General features: G+C 38.2%; 2 protein-coding genes across 2 annotated transcripts in view; one reads left to right on the top strand and one right to left on the bottom strand.

Annotated features, from left to right (window-relative positions):
• The window catches only part of DYTN (dystrotelin), a 66,637-nt gene extending 55,112 nt beyond the window's left edge, over positions 1-11,525 (top strand). Inside the window, 1 exon segment of the mRNA XM_070458432.1 lies at positions 11,176-11,525. Coding sequence (XP_070314533.1) covers positions 11,176-11,312 — 137 coding nt within the window. The 3' untranslated portion in view covers positions 11,313-11,525.
• Positions 11,526-13,665: 2,140 nt separating this feature from the next.
• On the bottom strand, positions 13,666-18,629 carry FAM237A (family with sequence similarity 237 member A). The gene is made up of 2 exons (XM_020913906.2): positions 18,218-18,629; positions 13,666-14,368 (listed from the first exon to the last, which is right to left on the bottom strand). The coding sequence occupies exons 1-2, from the start codon at positions 18,627-18,629 to the stop codon at positions 14,229-14,231; spliced, it is 552 nt and encodes a 183-aa protein (XP_020769565.2). The 3' UTR covers positions 13,666-14,228.
• Between the last annotated feature and the right edge of the window lie 1,980 nt (positions 18,630-20,609).

Raw genomic sequence — 20,609 nt, 5'->3', positions numbered from 1 at the left:
TTCTGACAAAATGTGGTCCACTGGAGAAGGGAATGGCAAACCACTTCAGTATTCTTACCTTGAGAACCACATGAACATCATGAAAAGGTGAAAAGATAGGACACTGACAGATAAACTCCCCAGGCCGGTAGGTGCCCAATATGCTATGGGAGATCAGTGGAGAAATAACTCCACAAAGAATGAAGAGACGGAGCCAAAGCAAAAACAACACCCAGTTCTGGATGTGACTGTGATGGAAGTAAAAGTCCAATGCTGTGAAGAGCAATATTGCATAGGAACCTAGAGTGTTAGGTCCATGAATCAAGGGAAATTGGAAGTGGTCAAACAGGAGATGGCTAGAGTGATCATAGACAGTTTTGAATCAGTGAACTAAAATAGCTGGAATGGGTGAATTGAACTCAGATGACCATTATATCTACTACTGTGGGCAGGAATCCCTTAAGAGAAATGGAGTAGCCCTCATAGCCAACAAAAGAATCCAAAATGCAGTACTTGGATGCAATCTCAAAAACAACAGAATGATCTCTGTTCATTTCCAAGGCAAACCATTCAGGATCACGGTAATACAAGTCTGTGCCCCAGCCAGGAATGCTGAAGAAGCTGAAGTGAAATGGTTCTATGAAGACCTACAAGACCTTCTAGAACTAACACCCAAAACAGATGTCTTTTTCATTAGACAGGACTGGAGTGCAAAAGTAGGAAGTCAAGAGATACCTGGAGTAACAGGCAAATTTGGCCTTGGAGTATAAAATGAAGCAAGTCAAAGGCTAACAGAGTTTTGCCAAGAGAACCCACTGGTCATAGCAAACACCATCTTCCAACAACACAACAGAAGACTCTACACATGGACCTCACCAGATGGTCAACACCGAAATCAGATTGATTATATTCTTTGCAGCCAAAGATGGAGAAGCTCTATACGGTCAGCAAAAACAAGACTGGAAGCTGACTGTGGCTCAGACCATGAACTCCTTATTGCCAAATTCAGACTTAAATTGAAGAAAGTAGGGAAAACCACTAGACCATTCAGGTATGACCTAAGTCAAATCCCTTAGGATTATACAGTGGAAGTGACAAATAGATTCAAGATCTGATAGACAGAGTGCCTGAAGAACTATGGACAGAGGTTCGTGACATTGTACAAGAGGCAGTGATCAAGACCATCCCCAAGAAAAAGAAATGCAAAAAGGCAAAATAGCTGTCTGAGGAGGCCTTACAAATAGCTGAGAAAAGAAGAGAAGTGAAAGGCAAAGGAGAGAAGGAAAGATATACCCATTTGAATGCAGAGTTCCAAAGAATAGCAAGGAGAGATAAGAAAGCCTTCCTCAGCGATCAATGCAAAGAAATAGAGGAAAACAATAGAATGGGAAAGACTAGATATCTCTTTAAGAAAATCAGAAATACCAAGGGAACATTTTATGCAAATATGGGCACAATAAAGGACAGAAGTGGTATGGACCTAACAGAAGCAGAAGATATTAAGAAGAGATGGCAAGAATACACAGAAGAATTATACAAAAAAGATCTCCATGACCAAGATAACCACGATGATGTGATCACTCATCTAGAGCCAGACATCCTGGAGTCTGAAGTCAGGTGGGCCTTAGGAAGCATCACTATAAACAAAGCTAGTGGAGGTGGTGGGATTACAGTTGAGCTACTTCAAATCCTAAAAGATGATGCTGTGAAAGTGCTGCACTCAATATACCAACAAATTTGGAAAACTTAGCAGTGGCCACAGGACTGGAAAAGATCAGTTTTCATTCCAATCCCCAAAAAAAGGCAATGCCAAAGAATGTTCGAACTACCTCACAACTGCACTCATCTCACATGCTAGCAAAGTAATGCTGAAAATTCTCCAAGCCAGGCTTCAACAGTAGGTGAACCGTGAACTTCCAGATGTTCAAGCTGGATTTAGAAAAGGCAGAATAACCAGAGATCAAATTGCAAGCATTTGCTGGATCATAGAAAAAGCAAGAGAGTTCCAAAAAAACGTCTACTTCTGCTTTATTGACGATGCCAAAGCCTTTGACTGTGTGGATCACAAAAACTGTGGAAAATTCTTAAAGAGATGGGAATACCAGACCACCTGACCTGCCTGCTGAGAAATCTGTATGTAGGTCAAGAAGGAATAGTTAGAACTGGACACAGAACAACAGACTGGTTCCAAATAGGGAAAGGAGTGCATCAAGGCTGTATATTGTCACCCTGCTTATTTAAATTATATGCACAGTACATCACGAGAAATGCTGGGCTGGAGGAAGCCCAAGCTGAAATCAAGATTGCTGAAAGAAATATCAATAACCTCAGACACACAGATGACACCACCCTTATGGCAGAAACTGAAGAACTAAAGAACCTCTTGATGAAAGTGAAAGAGGAGAGTGAAAAAGTTGGCTTAAAACTTAATATTCAGAAAGCTAAGATCATGGCATCTGGTCCCATCCCTTCATGGCAAATAGATGGGGATGCAATGGAAACAGTGAGAGACTTTATTTTGGGGGACTCCAAAATCACTGTAGATGGTGACTGCTGCCATGAAATCAGAAGATGCTTGCTCCTTGGAAGAAAAGTTATGACCAACCTAGACACATATTAGAAAGCAGAGACATTACTTTGCTAACCAAGGTCCATCTAGTCAAAGCTATGGTTTTTCCAGTAGTCATGTATGGATGTGAGAGGTGGACTGTGATGAAAACTGAGCACCAAAGAATTGATGCTTTTGAGCTGTGGTGTTGGAGAAGAGTCTTGAGAGTCCCTTGGACTGCAAGGAGATCCAACCAGTCCATCCTAAAGGAAATCAGTCCTGAATATTCATTGGAAGGACTGATGCTGAAGCTGAAACTCCAATATTTTGGCCACCTGATGTGAAGAACTGACTCATTGGAAAAAACCCTGATGCTGGGAAAGATTGGAGGGGGGAGAAGAAGGGGACAAGAGAGGATGAGATGGCTGGATGGCACCACTGACTCGATGGACAGGAGTTTGAGTAAACTCCAGGAGTTGGTGATGGACAGGGAAGCCTGGTGTGCAGCAGTCCATAGGGTCGCAAAGAGTCAAACATGACTGAGCAACTGAACTGAATTGACTGATCACAGCACTGTATGCAGTTTGATATCTAAAAGTTCCATGAATATTTTAAGTAGCTTTACCAAGGTCTATACATATAGACAAATGGAGCTTTCCTAGTAGTTCAGCTAGTAAAAAATCCACCTGCAATGTAAGAGATTCCAGTTCGATTTCTGGGTTGGCAAGTTCCCCTGGAGAAGGGATAGGCTACCCACTCCAGTATTCTTGGATTTCCCTTGTGGTTCAGATGGTAAAGAATCCGCCTGCAATTCTTGAGACCTGGGCTTGATCCCTGGGCTGGGAAGATCCCCTGGAGGAGGGCATGGCAACCCACTTCAGTATTCTTGTCTGGAGAATCCCCGTGGACAATGGAGCCTGGCAGGCTATGGTCCATGGTGTCACAAAGAGTCGGAAATGTCTGAGTGGCTAAGCACATACACATAAATGGAGGCTTCCCTGGTGGGTCAGCAGTAGACTATCAGCCTGCAGTGAGGGAGACGCAGGAGGCACAGGTGAGACAGATCCCCCGGAGAAGGGAATGGCCGCCCACTCCAGTGTTCTTGCTGGGAAATCCCATGGACAGAGGAGCCTGGTGGGCTGCAGGCCATGGGGTCCCAAAGGGTCAGACAGGACTTAGCGATTAAACAGCAGCATATATATGTATATATATTGATATATCTATATATACACCCATCATTAGATCATTAAAAGGGATATCATGAAAAGGCAAAGTTTATTTTTAAATTCAGATGATGCAATAATGTAAAAAGATATGATTAGCATTATCCAATCTTGTAGATAATATAAAAAATATATATCTCAAAAAATTTACCTGTGTCATTTACAGTATCACCATTGAGCTGCTTCTGCAGAAAGCATGCATTATTAGACACACATGCTTATGATATTAGCAGGAAAGTACACCTTTCCCTTTTTGTTATTCTATTGCATTGTATACTTTGTGATAATTCAACAAGTACTAACTGTAAGGTTTAAATTTACTGTTTCATTTCTTTTACATCAATTTAATTTCTTTGAGGTCTTTAAGCATAGGATCCATGTATACCTTCATGGCTACTTTTTATATTTATTTAACACTGCCTTTCTTTTTTTTAATTTATTTTAATTGGAAGCTAATTACTTTACAATATTGTGGTGGTTTTTGCCATACATTCACATGACTCAGCCATGGGTGTACATGTGTCCCCATCCTGGCCCCCCTCCCACCTCCCTCCCACCTCCCTCCCCATCCCATCCCTCAGGGTCATCCCAGGGCACCAGCCCTGAGCACCCTGCCTCATGCATCAAACCTGGACTGGCGGTCTGTTTCACATATGTTGATATACATGTTTCAGTGCTATTCTCTCAAATCATCCCACCCTCACCTTCTCCTGCAGAGTCCAAAAATCTGTTATTTACATCTGTGTCTCTTTTGCTGTCTCTCATATAAGGTCATTGTTACCATCTTTCTAAATTCCATATATATGCCTTAATATACTGTATTGGTGTTTTTCTTTCTGACTTACTTCATTCTGTATAATAGGCTCCAGTTTTATCCACCCCATTAGAACTGATTCAAATGCATTCTTTTTAATAACTGAGTAATATTCCATTGTGTATATGTACCACAGCTTCCTCATCCATTCGTCTGCTGATGGGCATCTAGGTTGCTTCCATGTCCTGGCTATTATAAACAGTGCTGCGATGAACATTGGGGTACACGTGTCTCTTTCAATTCTGGACTCCTCAGTGTGTATGCCAGGCAGTGGGATTGCTGGGTTATATGGCAGTTTTATTTCCAGTTTTTTAAGGAATCTCCACACTGTTCTCCATAGTGAACACTGTCATTCTTTACTCAAATGTTTCTCATTAATTTTGTATCCTCATTCAGTGATGTATTGAATATAATCCTGTTTATAAACTCAACTTAGCCATTGTTGATATGGATTATAAAAGTACCCCCTGTAGTTTGTACATAACCTATGCATGCCTACCAAAATCACACCAAATATAATCAGAGACAGAAATGTGATAACCACATTTATGAAGATGTGGAAAGACAAACAAACTAAATTAAGGTATTTGTCATTTTTATTTTATTTCTGTCTCTTTTACAGATGCATCAGATAACGGCAGGAAGTTTCTAATCATTTTACTGCCCCAATTTTTAATTTTTGTTATTTGAGAATTGTTAGAAAAACCAGAAAGATCTATAGTTTGTAACATACTGATTTACTCAGACTATCAACATATTCACTCAGTGTTGTGATTATCCTGGTAGCTGACTAGCCTTCTGAGTTGGAGCTTTGCTAAGAAGTCAACATAGTTTGGAAATTAAGATGAACTTTACATGACTATATGACTCGGGCTTCCTGGATGGTGCTAGTGTAAAGAATTCACCTACCAATGCAGGAGATGCAACAAAAATGGCAAGCTTCATGGCCAGTTTGGGCATAGTTGTTGACATAACTGAATAGTCATTCAGTATCAAGATCTAGGATAGTAGAATTTCAGGAGACTCTGAGAACTTACTGGAAAAGAAGTGTATAGAAGGGTCTCCTCGTTACCATCTTTTTAAGTCCATATATATGTGTTAGTATACTGTAATGGTCTTTACCTTTCTGGCTTACTTCGCTCTGTATAATGGGCTCCAGTTTCATCCATCTCATTAGAACTGATTCAAATGAATTCTTTTTAATGGCTGAGTAATATTCCATGGTGTATATGTACCACAGCTTCCTCATCCATTCGTCTGCTGATGGGCATCTGGGTTGCTTCCATGTCCTGGCTATTATAAACAGTGCTGCGATGAACATTGGGGTGCACATGTCTCTTTCAGATCTGGTTTCCTTGGTGTGTATGCCCAGAAGTGGGATTGCTGGGTCATACGGCAGTTCTATTTCCAGCTTTTTAAGAAATCTCCACACTGTTTTCCATAGTGGCTGTACTAGTTTGCATTCCCACCAACAGTGTAAGAGGGTTCCCTTTTCTCCACACCCTCTCCAGCATTTATTGCTTGTAGACTTTTGGATAGCAGCCATCCTGACTGGCGTATAATGGTCCCAAACCTCTTTAAATTCCAAATGTTGGATTGAAAATCAGCAGTAAATGATTTGTTCAAACTTGAAGTAAAGAAATTAGATTTGAAGGAGCATCTAACACTATTTATTTTTATGGTGACAAAAAAAGGGCAGCATACTCTAGTCTTACTTTCTCATTAAATTATTTTCTTTTCATTTATGAATGAAATTTCCAATGTAAATCTATGAAATCCTTTCCTCTGCTCCTCTTCCATCTCTTTACCTTCTGTTTACCACAGCATGTTTCAAGGATGAGAAGGCGAGGGAGTGATGAGAGGGTTAGGAGGCGAGGTTAAGGGGGATGTGGGAGCGTTATTCCATTTCCTTTCTTTCCCACCTGGTACGGTCATCTAAACTATTATTTTAAATAATCAGAAAATGAAGCTTGAACTTCAGCAGATTGTAGAAAAATAAAGAACAGTGCTTAAGCAACACTGGATCTTTATCTCAATTATTTAGAAAGTAGACTTCTCAAATGTAGCCATGAAGGTATACATAGATATACTGCCTAGGAATCCTAAGTGTATGTACTGAAGTCTTAGTCTTTCTCTCTTTGTCATATATACAAGTACACATATATAGGCACATATATGAAAATCATTGATAGGAAATGGTACACAGATTTCTAGCATTAAGCTCCATGAAGGTAGGAAAAAATGTGTCTAGTTGGTTCATCATTCATTCATTCAACAAATAGTAATTGAACTTTATGTGCTAAGAGCTGTGTTGGATCCTGGGCATTCATTCAGAAAGGGGTAGATTTATGTTTTTACAAAACTGACATTGTGTGGAAAATGACTTGAAGAAGGACAAGAAGGTTTGTAAACAGACTGGATGAGAGTCTATTGTAGTCTAGGCAAGTGACAGTGGCTTAGCCTGGGTAAAAGGTTATATACTTATTGCAATGAGGAAGGCTGGGAAAGCTAAGACAGAGGTCAACACATCAGGAGTTCTGTCTTGAACACATTAAGTGTGAATTGCTTGGAAACAACCAAATAGAAATATCAGAAGCAATTAACATGTACAATCTGGAGTTCAAGAGAGAGGTCTTAGTCCAGAGAAGATATTCACTATATACTGGTTTGCCTGATTAATTATTCTTGTAAGGAAGGCATGGGATCAGTATTTTCATTGCCAGAAGACTAATGCAGACTAGATAATCTAATATGTTTAAACCTCTGTACCCATTATTTTGATAGCCTTCTCTCACATCCTTAATTCATTCAGAGCCCAGATTGATTGTTAGTTACAGTCAAGTGAATTATTTTCCAATTGCAATTTCCTCTGGACTGTTGGGTGATATTAGTGGTAAAGAATCCACCTGCCAATGCAGGAGATGTAAGAGATACAGGTTCGACCCCTGGGTCAGGTAGATCACCTGCAGGAGGGTATGGCAACCTATTCCATGGTGAATTGCCTGGAGAATCCCATGGACAGATGAGCCTGGCAGGCTACAGTCCATAGGGTCACAAAGAGTTGGACCCGACTGAAATACCCATGCACACTGATTTCACAGGTGTTCCTGTTAGAGGAAGGGGGACCCCTTCCAGGGCCCAAAAGTGGGCTCTTGTATAACGTATGGGAGTGAATTGTCTGAGGAGACATACATGCTGACAAAGCAAGAGACTTTATTGGGAAAAGGTGTCCGGGCAGAGAGCAGGAGGGTAAGGGAACCTAGGAAGACTGCTCTGCCACATGGCTCACAGTCTCCAGTTGTATGGTGATGGGATTAGTTTCTGGGTTGTCTCTGACAAATTATTCTGACTCAGGGTCCTTCCTGGTGGCACATGCATTGCTCAGTCAAGATGGATTCCAACAAGAAGGATTTGGGGAGGTGGCAGGACACGTGGCCTCTTCTTTTGATCCTACCTGAACAGCCTTGAAGAGCTCCTTTCCCAATTTTGAACCAGTCTATTGTTCCATGACCAGCTCTAACTGTTGCTTCTTAACCTGCACACAGGTTTCTCAGGAGGCAGGTAAGGTGGTCTGGTATTCCCATCTTTTTAAGAATTTTCTGCAGTTTGTTGTAAACTGGCTTTAGCATAGTCAGTGAGGCAGAAGTAGATGTTTCTCTGGAATTCCTTTGCTTTTTCTATGATTCAGAGGATATTGGCGATTTAATCTCTGGTTCCTCGGCCTTTTCTAAGTCCAGCTTGTACATCTGGAAGTTCTCAGTTCACATACTATTGAAGCCTAGCTTGAAGGATTTCGAGCATTACCTTGCTAGCATGTGAAATGAGCCCAATTGTGCAGTAGTTTGGACATTCTTTGGCACTGACCTTCATTGGGATTGTAATGAACCTTTTCCAGTCTGGTGGCCACTGCTGAGTTTTCCAAATTTGCTGGCGTATTGAGAGCAGCACTTTCACAGCATCATCTTTTAGGATTTGAAATAGCTCAGCTGGAATTCCATCACCTCCACTAGCTTTGTTCGTAGTGTTGCTTCTTAAGGCCCACTTGACTTCACATTCCAGGATGTCTGGCTCTAGGTGACTGATCACACCATCGTGGTTATCCAAGTCATTAAAGCTTTTTCTTACAGTTCTTCCATGTATTCTTGCCGTGTTTCGGTCCTTTATCGTGCTCATCCTTCCACAAAATATTCCCCTGATATCTCCAGTTTTCTTGAAGCAGTCTCTAGTCTTTCCCATAACACTTTTTCCCTCTACTTCTTTGTACTGTTCATTTAAGAAGGGCTTTTACGTCTCCTTGTTGTTCTCTGGAACTCTGCATTCAGTTGGATATATCTTTTCCTTTCCCCCTTGCTTTTTGCTTCTCTTCTTTCCTTAGCTATGTGTAAAGCCTCCTTAGACAACCACTTTGCCTTCTTGCATTTCTTTTTCTACTGGATGGTTTTGGTCACTGCCTCCTGTACAATGTTATGAACTTCTGTCCATAATTCCTCATGCACTCTGTGTATCAGATCTAATCCTTTGAATCTTTCTGTCACTTCCACTGTATAAACATAAAAGATTTGGTTTAGGTCATACTCAACTGGCCTAGTGGTTTTCCTTACTTTCTTCACATTAAGCCTGAATTTTGCAAGAAGGAGCTGATGATCTGAGCCACAGTCAGCTCTAGGTGCATATCTTCAGCTATTTTAACATTTCAAGGAATTGGAGCTTAAAAAAAATAACTAATTTTTTAAAAAATGTATGAAATGGAGTGTTGTTTCTCTATTTTTATTACTGTACTTAAAGTTTTTACAACTATGGGCTGAGAAACAGAATATTCTAAAATAAGTTTGCCTCTGGACAAGATTTTATTCTGGCAATAGAATATTATTTATTCAAGGTTCTTGTAGTTCTGGAGCAGTGTTAGAGAATAAACAATAAAAAAAAAGGCATGAACCCTCTCTTCTTACATTCAACAGAAAACAGCACAGATGGAGCCAAAATAAATCATGTAACTGAAGTGTATAACTAGCAAAATAAGCCTTTCCAAGTTTTTATTTCCTGCAATCTTATTTTTATTGATTACACAAACAATATTATACATCATGCTCATCGTAAAATTAAAATGACCAAGTGCACATACATGCTTTTTAAAAATGAATTCACCATCATGACATGGCACCTATTTCTCAGAAGTAAACACTGTTGGCAGTTTAGTGAATTTGTCTTCAGACGTTTTTTCTTTGCATGTGTGTGTCTCTACTTTCTCAACGTAAATTAGATTGTACTTGTTTTTGCTCTTTTCACTTGCCAATATACCTTAGACATTGAGCAATATCATTTTTAAAGTGCTACATAATATCCCAGGGTATAAATATACAATAATTTACTTATTAGTGTGTAATTAAGTTGCTCCCAATTTTTTATTATGATAAGAATGTTTTGGTGAGTATCCTTATAGCATATATATTTGTACTCATATGTAAATATGTTTGTAGGATCAATTCCTAGAAGTGAAACTTTTAGCTTAAAAATTATGCATATCCATTTTTTGGTTGATAACTGCCAAACTGAAGATCTTTCTACAGCACGATTCCTATTACAACAGATCATAGGGGGACCACTCAAACCATTAATCAGTAACTATAGAGCAGAGGTCTCAAAGCATCGTCCCTAGGCCAGCAGCATCAGTATCACCCAGGAACCTATTAGGAACACAGTTTCTTGGGTTCCATCCCTGATATACTATAGCAGTCTGAGTTCCCCAGACTGATGTCTCCTTTTGAGTCCAAAAGCAGAAGAAAATTGATGTCTCTGCTGGAAAACAATCAGGCAGAAGGAATTCTCTCACTCAGACCTTTTCTATTCAAGCCTTCAATTGATTGGATGAGGTCCATCCACCTAATTAGGGAGGGCACTTTGCTCTGCTCAGCCTACTCATTGAAATGCTAACCTCATCCAGAAACACCTGCACAGACACACCCAGAAAAATGTTTTACTAAATATCCAAGCACCACAGTCTATTCAAATTGACACATAAAATTAACCCTTGTATATACTGAATCTGAACTCTGAGCCTGAGATCTAGCAATCTGTTTTAATACTCTCAAGGTGATTTTGGGTTTTCCTTGGTGGTTCAGATGGTAAAGAATCTGCCTGCAGTGCAGGAGACCCGGCTTCAATCCCTGGGTCAGAAAGATCCCCTGGAGAAGGAAATGGCAGCCAACTCCAGTATTTTTGTTTGGAGAATTCCATGGACGGGGAGACTGGCAGGCTACAGTCCATGTGATCATAAAGAGTCAGAAATGACTGAGCAACTAACACAACAAACATAGGCAATTTCAACATACACCAGAGTTTGAAAACCGCTGCTCAAGAGTGGGCTTTCTGGCTACTCAGAATGCTGCTTGGACCTATGGGAAAATTCTCTTTAAGAACCACAACTTGTCTCGATTGGTAATTGATCAAGGTAAATGATACCCATCTCATTTGCAGGCTAGCTTAGAGAAAGGGCATTGCCACCAGGAACTGAAGAGAGATGAATTTTAGTTCTTCTCTGTGCTAGAACTTTATTCAGATCAGTTTAAGGACCGGGTGCTTTCTCTGAAGAAATTTCCTTCTGTTGATTTCAGACCTGCAATCTTCAGTAAACCTGGACCTGTATTGTGGAGCTGAGAGAGTGTGCAGGGCCTTCTCTGCCCTTGTTGATCAGATCACCTTGACCAACCTGAAGTCAAAAGGAACCCAGATTCCAATGCCCTTAAGGTGATGACGAAACATGTTTTCAAAATCTGGACTGACCGCACTAAACCTTCTACCTCTTTCTTGATAGTCTGCTATGAAGCATGACACAAATTTTATTTTTTTAATCTCTCTACTCTTGTGACTTAGTTCTTCAGAGTAAAGCCTTGGGAGTGAGGAGGGGTAGAGGGAAATGGAAAGAAGAGGAAATTCAAATCTAGTTGTGCTGTACTTCCAACAGAGGCCCTTTCTTTGAATACATTGGTAGTTGTATCCAAGTGTGTGGTCTACAGGAATTTGTGAAACTATCTTCTTCAATATCTAAATTTCTGAATTGATGGCCTAATTTTTTGTCCAGATACTTCTTCTGGAGAACAGGCTTGGGAAAGAACAAAATAAACACACATGCGAATGCGTGCAGAACCAGTCAGATCTGAATAAACCCTGTGGATTCTATCAATGTCAATTCTCTGGTTGTGTTATTGTACTATAGTTATGCAAGATGTTATAACGGAGGGAACCTGGAGGAAGGGTAAATAAGATGTCTCTGTATTATCTCTTACAATGTGTATGACTCAGCAGTTATCTCAAAATAAATTTATTTTAAAACATAAATGTTTCTTACTAAACTCCCACATTCAATGAATCTGATCAAAGTACTTCTGTGCTTCCCTCCTCTGTGTGTATGATTAGGGTATTTAACTGAACAAAGTTCAAAGTAGTAACTAACATTTTTTAACTGTGAGAGTGTTTAGCTTCTACACACCGTATATGTATTAGCTCATTTAAACCTCACAACAAACCCAGTAAACAGATATCTCATTTTATAAGAAAATTAAGGCACAAAGATGATCAGTAACTTGTCCAAAGTCGTCACTACTTGATGAAGTTGAGCCTCGAACCAGCTCTTGAGCCTGTACTCTAATCACTGCTTTCAACTTTGAATAAAAATTGCTTTGGTTCCATTATTTCACCTATTGTCTGGATGTGCAGTTCGTATTACATTTAGAGAGACTGTGTGCTCTTTTTCATATGATCCATAACTTCTAGTAATGTTTCCGAAGTGAAATTATGTCCAACTGGGTAAGATTAAGACTATGTTACTCCTGTTCAATCTCATCCTAATCTTTTTTCAGCCTAACGTGATTTTTTTTTTTTTTTTTGTTTTGTTATTCAGCATATTCACTCTTTCTTACTTCTTCCCAGCTTATTCCTTGCAAGTTTGATAAGGATGCCCCAGAGCACTGGTCAGCAAACTACAGCCCAAGGGTCAAATCTGCCCACTGCCAGTTTTGTGCTGGCTGTGCATAAAGAGAAGAGGTTATTACATTAAAAAATAATAATAATAACTGGAAAATGTCAAATGAAGAATAATGTTTTCTAACACTTGAAAGTGACTTGGAGTCAAATTTCAGTGTCCACAAGCCAAGTTTTATTGGGACACTGCCATGTTCATGTATTCACATGTTGTTCACAGCTGCTTGCCTTCTGCAAAGACAGAATTGATTAATTGCACCAGAGACTAGATGGCTCACAAAGCGTCAGAAAAAATGGGCAGCCCCTCTCGTGTAGGACCGAGGTGTAGGAGTAAGGGGCAAGCCTTGCAAGAATGGCATCTCTTCAACGATGTATAACAGATAATGAGTTTATGTGATACTTTTTAAGAAATTGATATAAGACATTAGTGAAAGTAGCACAAAAGTAAAACCATGACCCTCTGTAGAAATGGTAGTCAAAGAATGTGCTCATTCTTCTAATCAAGTTAAAGCTGAGGCTGGGCCCCCTTCTCACTTCCTTCCCCAGACTTCCTTCCCCTATTGTCAGGATTTGGTGAATCTTCAGATGCAGCTATGTCTTTTAATATTAACCCTTTGGATAAGATTTATCATTTAAGGAGGCCCTAAATCTTCAGTGAAAACACTTACTGAGACTTCCTTTGGATCTAGGAAAGCAAGTGAATTGCTAACATAGCTGAAATTCACACTGGTTTTCAACCACCAGTTATAATAGTCAGAATGATTGGCTAGATTAACATAATTAGAGATAAAAATAGCATTATGCCTGGAACGCAAATAAATTTGCTAATTGGACTTCTTTGCAATGAACCTTATTCAGGCCTGGTCATTTTGAGGAAAAATATTTTTATGGGTTCTTTTCTTATAACGCTGCTTTTATTTTTAGTTTGTTTTTCAAAGCAAAGTGTTATCAATTATAGCCGTAATATTTAATCCAATAGAAAATATACTAATTGGAGAAAAAATTTATACTTACTGCTATTTTGTTAGAGTTTGGATTATCATTAATGGTAACACTGAATATTGAAATAAAAAGACTTCAATGACATTACTTGGGGTCCAGAGCTTTTATTAATCTTGTTTCTGTTAGTAGAATTGCTTCATTTTGTTTTTCACATCACTCAGTTCAAAATATTCAAAAATATTCTTCCAAACAAAATTCAGGTAATTAATAAGTATAGTATCATATGCCTGTGCATAAGCAATTCAGTGATTGATGTCTTTGAAGCCATGCAGTGTATTCAAATTAAATGTCTAGCACTCCAGTTCATTAACAATGTCAAGCATCCCAAAACAATGACCAAAATGAATATAAAGAATCTGAGTAGCCCCATCCAACCCCCTCCAGTATTCTTGCCTGGAGAATCCCATGGACAGAGGAGTCTGGGTCGCAAAGAATCAGCCAAAACTGAAGCAACTTAGCATGCACAGGTCCTCTCTTTCAAACAGTGGGATGATCTGACAGCAGTGTCACCATTTGAAGGAACGTGCTAGCAGCCTAAAAGAATGAAGCTAAGTACTCTGAGAGCATGTGGTTTAATATTTATCTTTCTGCACTCCCATCATTTCAAGTAAATGAATGATCAATAGTCAAGAAAAATATATATATTTGTTTAAATGCGAAGATGTGCGTAGCTCTGAGGTTAGACTTATTTTCTCTTTATTTCCAGGCCACTGGTCACTTTTCCAATGAACTTTGATCTGCTCCTATGCACATGCATGCTTATCAAGTCTTCAATCAACTCTTTCTTCTTTAGGGAAGGGGTTCTTGGTTGCTGAGAATAGGCGCCTGAAAGTAGAAAAAAGGAACTAATCATTAGATCACCAAAATATTTTCAGGCTGATTAAACATTAATGACTTGGTTTTAAAAAGAAAATTTTCTGCCACTCTATTTCTGCTACTCTGCTATTAAGGTTCTGTACAAATTAATTGCAAAGGTATATATGTAAATTTTTATTTATGCAAAATTTTGTGTTCTATAAAGTTTAATTATGTAATATGAATTAAGTAGATTATAAGAAATACATTTCCTATTGGATTAATATGTATTAAAGTACACTTTTCTGATTAGAAAAGTAAAAAATTGTTATATAATATAAAAATTAAAAAAAAACTTTAAACCATCTATAGTATAATCTTCCAAAGAGAATCATAATACATACTTTATGCCATAATTCAATTTATCATTACCTGACTCTGGGACATTTAGATTATTTCCGATTTTCTGTTACTATAAATAATATTGCAGCAGTGAAGGACCTTGTACTGCAAAATTGACTACAGCTCCAAATGTTTCTTTAGAAAGATTTCTAGATAAGTAATTTCTGAATATGCTACTTAAAAAATTTCTTATAGTGAGTCAAGTAGAAAATCAAGCATTTGTAAATCTAATTTGTATTTCTAAAGCATTGTTTTGTCTTCTGCTTAGTGTTTAAAAAATAAGCACTATGAACATTTGTCAGCTAGTTAGACACCAACTGCAAACATCATCAAATTCTAAATCTAAATGTTAATTTTCATGTCAAAGAGGAAAGCAAAGACTCACAACTTTTCTAGACCATCCAAACTCCCAAGCTCAGGAAAGCAAGTTTTTCTGTTCCTCTCAGGGGCAGAGCAAGATTTGTTGAAGCAAGGAATCATCATTTTTGATTCAAACAAGGATATGCTTAAAAATCCTTTCATTTGTATTGAAGCCTTTACTAACCCATAAGTTAACCTGAACTCTGTTATTTTCTACTTGGGAGACATTATCAGCTTACACTTTTCCTAAATCAATTTATCATTTTCTCTCTCATTCTCTCTGCCTATCTGCCTACACAGAATCCATCATAATTTAGTACTTAAGCCTGGGTATAACTTCTTCAGTCTTCTGAATATTTCAGCATTCGGTTTAGCTCGTGTTTTTCTAGACAAATTAATGATGCTCTTCTGAGTCTTTTCTCAAACGATGATATCTTTAGGTCTCAGAATTTTGGCAATTCTCATTTCTGGATCACCTCTGTTCCTGCTTATCATCATTATAAAGCACCACAGTGTCTAGGTCATCACTAAGCTCAGGAAGTTATCCTTGGAGTAAAAAGCTCTTTCAGATTCTTCCTATAGGTAAATCCATGCTTTTCATACATTTATTTTTTATAAGATCACAGAACATCAGAACATAGAACCATAGAGACATTACAGGTCTTCTAATTTTTTCCATATCCCTCTTTTTCAGATGAAGAAACTAAGGGTTAAATAAGTCAATTAGCTTGCCCAAGTTTATATAGCTATTTGATATCTCTTGTTTTTATATTTGCTGACTCAATACTAACAAACATATTAAAAAAAACAAATATATTAACATACAAAGTTATATAGAAGTTCTGTGTGTTTAATAAGGCATGATTCATTGCAACATTATTCAAGTGTATTTAAACTATTTAACTTGAAGACATCAAAATAGCAAGAACCTTTTTGTGTATTATGGAGACACTTATTTTAGTTCTTCTCTTCTGCTCTGATGATGTAATTTTCCTGAGAACTATGGGGACAAATACCTCTTCACTCTCACCCCATCCCAACCTGATAGAATATTAATTCCCTGGGGACAAAAAAAAAAAAAATTGGTAGAGAATCTGTGCAGGTACATCCAGAGTCTAGTTGAGCCACTAGAGATTTAATCAAGCCTCTTGAGATAAAATCTCAATGTTCCTGCAATTATTTAGCTTTAAAACATGGTGTCTCCTTGACCCAAGACCCTCTTTGACTGTGACTATACAGCATAAATGGAAAGTCTTACTTCCTGATATGCAACAATTGATTATGTCAAACATTAAAATAACTTCAATAATGTAAGATGTTTAGTCCTACTGCTTGCAAAGTTTTCAGATCAGCTGGGTCAATAGCATCTCTGTAGCAAGATGAAGGAAGTGACTTCCAATGCTGAAGATAAATCCACCAGTTTTTTTTTTAAAGATAGAAATGTTGAAGTGTGCTCAGAAAATTCCATGTAGTCTCAGACTATTTTGATAGCTTATTGCAAGCAAGCAAACTGAAAGTGTTTTTTGAGATTCCATGTATATCTACATAATTATAATATAGAATTATAGTACATAATATAAAATTATAATATCACTATATGTGATATATTTATAGATTATTTTCATGTTAAGTTGAACACAAATATTATTGTTTTCATTTATTCTATAGATAAAGTAATTCAAAGTGAGTGTAAAATACAAAACCAAGAAGTACTGGTAGTAATTTGAGTATGACAGCTATATAGGAAAAGAGTGGTGGGATAAAAAGTCTACAATACACATGAAGAAAATATACAGTGCTTACTAATGTCAATATCTGGGCAGCCTCTGTTCAAAATATTTTCAAAATATTGGCAACCAACATTTATAGACACTCATTTTGTACTTCTGCTTTAGTAACTAAGCTGGTGAAAGAATATGTCCTCTAGGAAGTGAAATTGGTTTAAGTGACAATAACATTTGCCAAAACAATAAATTTATGTATAAATAATACCAGTGGATTATCTGGTTTTATGGATCAGTTAATCATATCTTTTGTTATTGAGATTAAAACAAATTAAATATTTAAATGTTCTACAATATCTTGAGAAAAGATTTATCTAGAACTATCACTGTTAGTTGCTATTTTAATAGATTTCTCCATTTTACAATTATATAACAATTCTCACAACAAAATGTGCAAATGAAAAAATTATTTTATTTTTCAGGTTTCCACTACTTCATAAACAGTTGCTGCCACTCGAACAGCCCTTTTTGCAAGCTTTAAAAGTTCATTGATTGAAAACAACACAGAAAAAGGAACAAAGACAGTATGAATAAAGCTGTTATCTCTCAGCTTACTCACAGTGCTTCGTTCACCCTCATTCTAATTCTATATAGGAAATTTTTTTCTAGTGCCCCCAGAGAAGACTGATATATGTAAGACTGAAGATTAATATGTAATATTTGAATATATATTTATTCAATGAAAAATCTAAATTTGTAGGAAGTCCCAGATTTCTAAAAATTAATTACTCAGCTTGCTGGAAGTTAGTTACTTACTTGAGATTTGTTCAGAAAACAAGGAAGAGTGAATTTGCAAGCCAGCTTATTTTTCCACCATTTATATCATCAACTAAGTGAATTTCAAGGAGTCCTTCCATTTATATGAAAACATTTGGGTTATTTTTTCTATTTAAAAGGTGTAAGAGCTCGTGTGCTGTAGGTGTTCCTCATGCTTATATTCAAGCTTCCTGATTCCATAGCAAGTAAACACAGGTTATGACTACCAATGTTCAACCTAACTGAAAAAAAAAATGTAAATTTTGGGGCATCCTTTTATACCTTGATATTGTGTTTTAAGAATCATGTCTTTTCTTACTTGTCTATCTGATTCTTCTTTGCTGCTATTTACCAGAAGTATGAAGATGAGGACAATATGTTGATATTTTAAAAGCTACCACAAATTACAGAAGGAAGTGTTAAGTATCTATCTATCACTTGTGTGTTCTTTGGGTTCACCCCCAAGAAGACTATGTGTGGCAATGGATTCCCCTAAAGCCATTTCCCTGTTCCTCACAATTCAGCACATTCATGCTTGGTTACCCTTTCAAGAGACATGGGGCCTGGGGTTGACCACCTTTTTTTCTCCCTGTGTGCTGTGGATGCACTGCTGACATCTTCACTTCCTCTCCAGTCAATTGTCTTCTTCCTAAGCCATGGTTTCTGGAGAGAACACAGTCCACATAGATGTCCCAGAAGAGTTGGGCCAGATCCCAAAACAATGCCCCATGCTGCAAGTTTTCAGATGACTTCAGGTAGATCATAAAATCCCAGAAACCTGAAACACTGTTAGAGATTCGAGGCTTCCGCATTTCCAGGAGGAGCACTGAAGAAGATTCCCAGCACTGAGGATCAGCTTGGTTAAGAGCCAGCAGATCTGTCTGGCTATGACAAAAGAAAGGAGACACACAGCACGTTCCCACAATGAGCAGGGAGCAGGTGAGACTCAAGGGGTGGTAGATCCTTCCTCTGCTTCCAAGATCAGCCATGACCTTGAAACTGCACAAGATGGAAATATTTCATATGAGTCCCTACTTGTGCTCTACTCAGTAAAGAAAATAATTATGTCCTTTAAGAACCGTGGTGCCAGCAATGGAAACATACCAGGATCTCTAGGAAAAGTCTTATCCTACCTCCCACAAGCCCCACTCTATCTAAAATGATGCATTGTCAAGCCAAGTAGCCTGAAACAATGATATTTAGATTAAGAAAGGTTTACTCTTAACAAATGCTCCTTTATAATAACTAACGCTGTTTTTCCCTAGTACTGAGAAATGTACTTTAAGGGAGTATTAAGTGAAATTTTTCAGTCTTGCTACATGGCTTTATTATTCCATAATACCATAATTTATCCTAGCTATCCTAAACTAAGACTCCCAAGCAATTAAGAATTTGAACGTATTTTACCTTTGAATCCTTTCTTATTCCGGTTCCTTTCATTATTAAAAAAGGTATATGAATTGTAAAATGTTATAAATAAAAATAAATACAAGACAGTGTGTTAAAAGTATGGGATATATACTTATCTATATACTTATAGAATATATTCACATATATATTCAATCCATTAGAATAGAATTAATAAACAAATATTGTAAAATTAATTTTACAAACATCTAAAATGTTCTGCAATTTTTACATAATTTTCACAAAAATGATATTCTCATTTTTCTCTTCTTGCTATAAATCTCAAGTATTTTAACAAAAATTATTTGTCTCTTGTTCAACTTTTCTGGCTTTCAAAGCCTGTTGCAATAAAACCTAGACATCCCTACACACTTTGAAAATACTTTTAACTTCAGACAAGCCCAATGAGAAATGATGTACTTAACATAATAATTTGTCCCTGAAAATGGCTTATCTGAATCTTCACAGACTATATCACACTTAAACAATCCTAAAGAAAAAGCAGGAGATTATATACAGCTCACTTTCACTTTTATCTTATATATCCAAATCTTTTAGATGTTAGTATAATGAAGGCAAGCCAGGCACAGCTCATGGGACTACTCTGGAGGATATGTCTATATTAGAATACTTAATGATAACACCATAAGATGACTCTTTCTTTTCTGTACAACAGCAAAACATGTTTTTTTAGTCACTAAGTCTTATCCGACTTTTTATGATCCCATAGACTGTAGCCCGCCATGCTCCTCTGACCATGGAATTTCTCAGGGGCAAGAATACTGGAGTGGGTTGTCATTTCTTTCTCCAGGGGATCTCCTTTAAATCAATATTTCAGAAACTGTCTTTGAATAGACACATTCCTGAAGAGGCATATTGAGATACAAGGCTATTCAGAAACATTTCCTCTGTATTTCAGATTATTTATACAGGATATTGGCATGAACAAAATCAAACTCTTCTGAACTAAAATACTAAAGTCGAGGAGATGCAAAGTTAATTTTTCCTTAGTCAAAACTGTGTGTCTATGCTAAGTTTATCAGAAGACCGGGGCGGGACACTGTCCAGGGTGCTGAAGTCGGCTAGTCCTGGATTCGCTGTCTGCTAGCGCCACAGCGCTCACCTCGGCTTCTTCGGGCTCCCTTCCCTTTCAAGTCTTCCCCCAGCCTTGAAGTTCCCCAACCCCGGGGTCCCGCGTGTGTCTTGCTACAAGCCTCGCGGTGTGCTCCCCACGTCTCGATCCTGAGCCTGGTTCTACCGTCTCTCCCTCCTCAAGGCGGAGCTGCCTGGGACGCTCGCCCTCTTGTGCCCCTTGAGACTCCTTACTCCGCGGCTTTACTCCCAGGGGGCAGAAGGGCGCCCCTCCTCACTTACCTTTGCAGCCCTCTCTGGATTCCTCGGAGTGCGTGGAGAGGAAATGCTCAGACTGCTCCCCGAGCAAGCGACGGTCCCCCGCTTCGGCGTCCTGGCGGCCACGGTGTCTCTTCTTAAGCAGTGGGAGTGCTCGGCGCCTCTTCAAGTCTACGTCAAAACGCCCCGGGAAACGGCCGGCACCTCTCGCC

The sequence above is a fragment of the Odocoileus virginianus genome, chromosome 30 (genome assembly GCF_023699985.2).
Source record: "Odocoileus virginianus isolate 20LAN1187 ecotype Illinois chromosome 30, Ovbor_1.2, whole genome shotgun sequence".
In the NCBI taxonomy this organism is placed as follows: domain Eukaryota; kingdom Metazoa; phylum Chordata; class Mammalia; order Artiodactyla; family Cervidae; genus Odocoileus; species Odocoileus virginianus.
The sequence above is the reverse complement of the archived record's forward strand: the minus strand, read 5'-3'. Positions and strand labels throughout refer to the sequence as shown.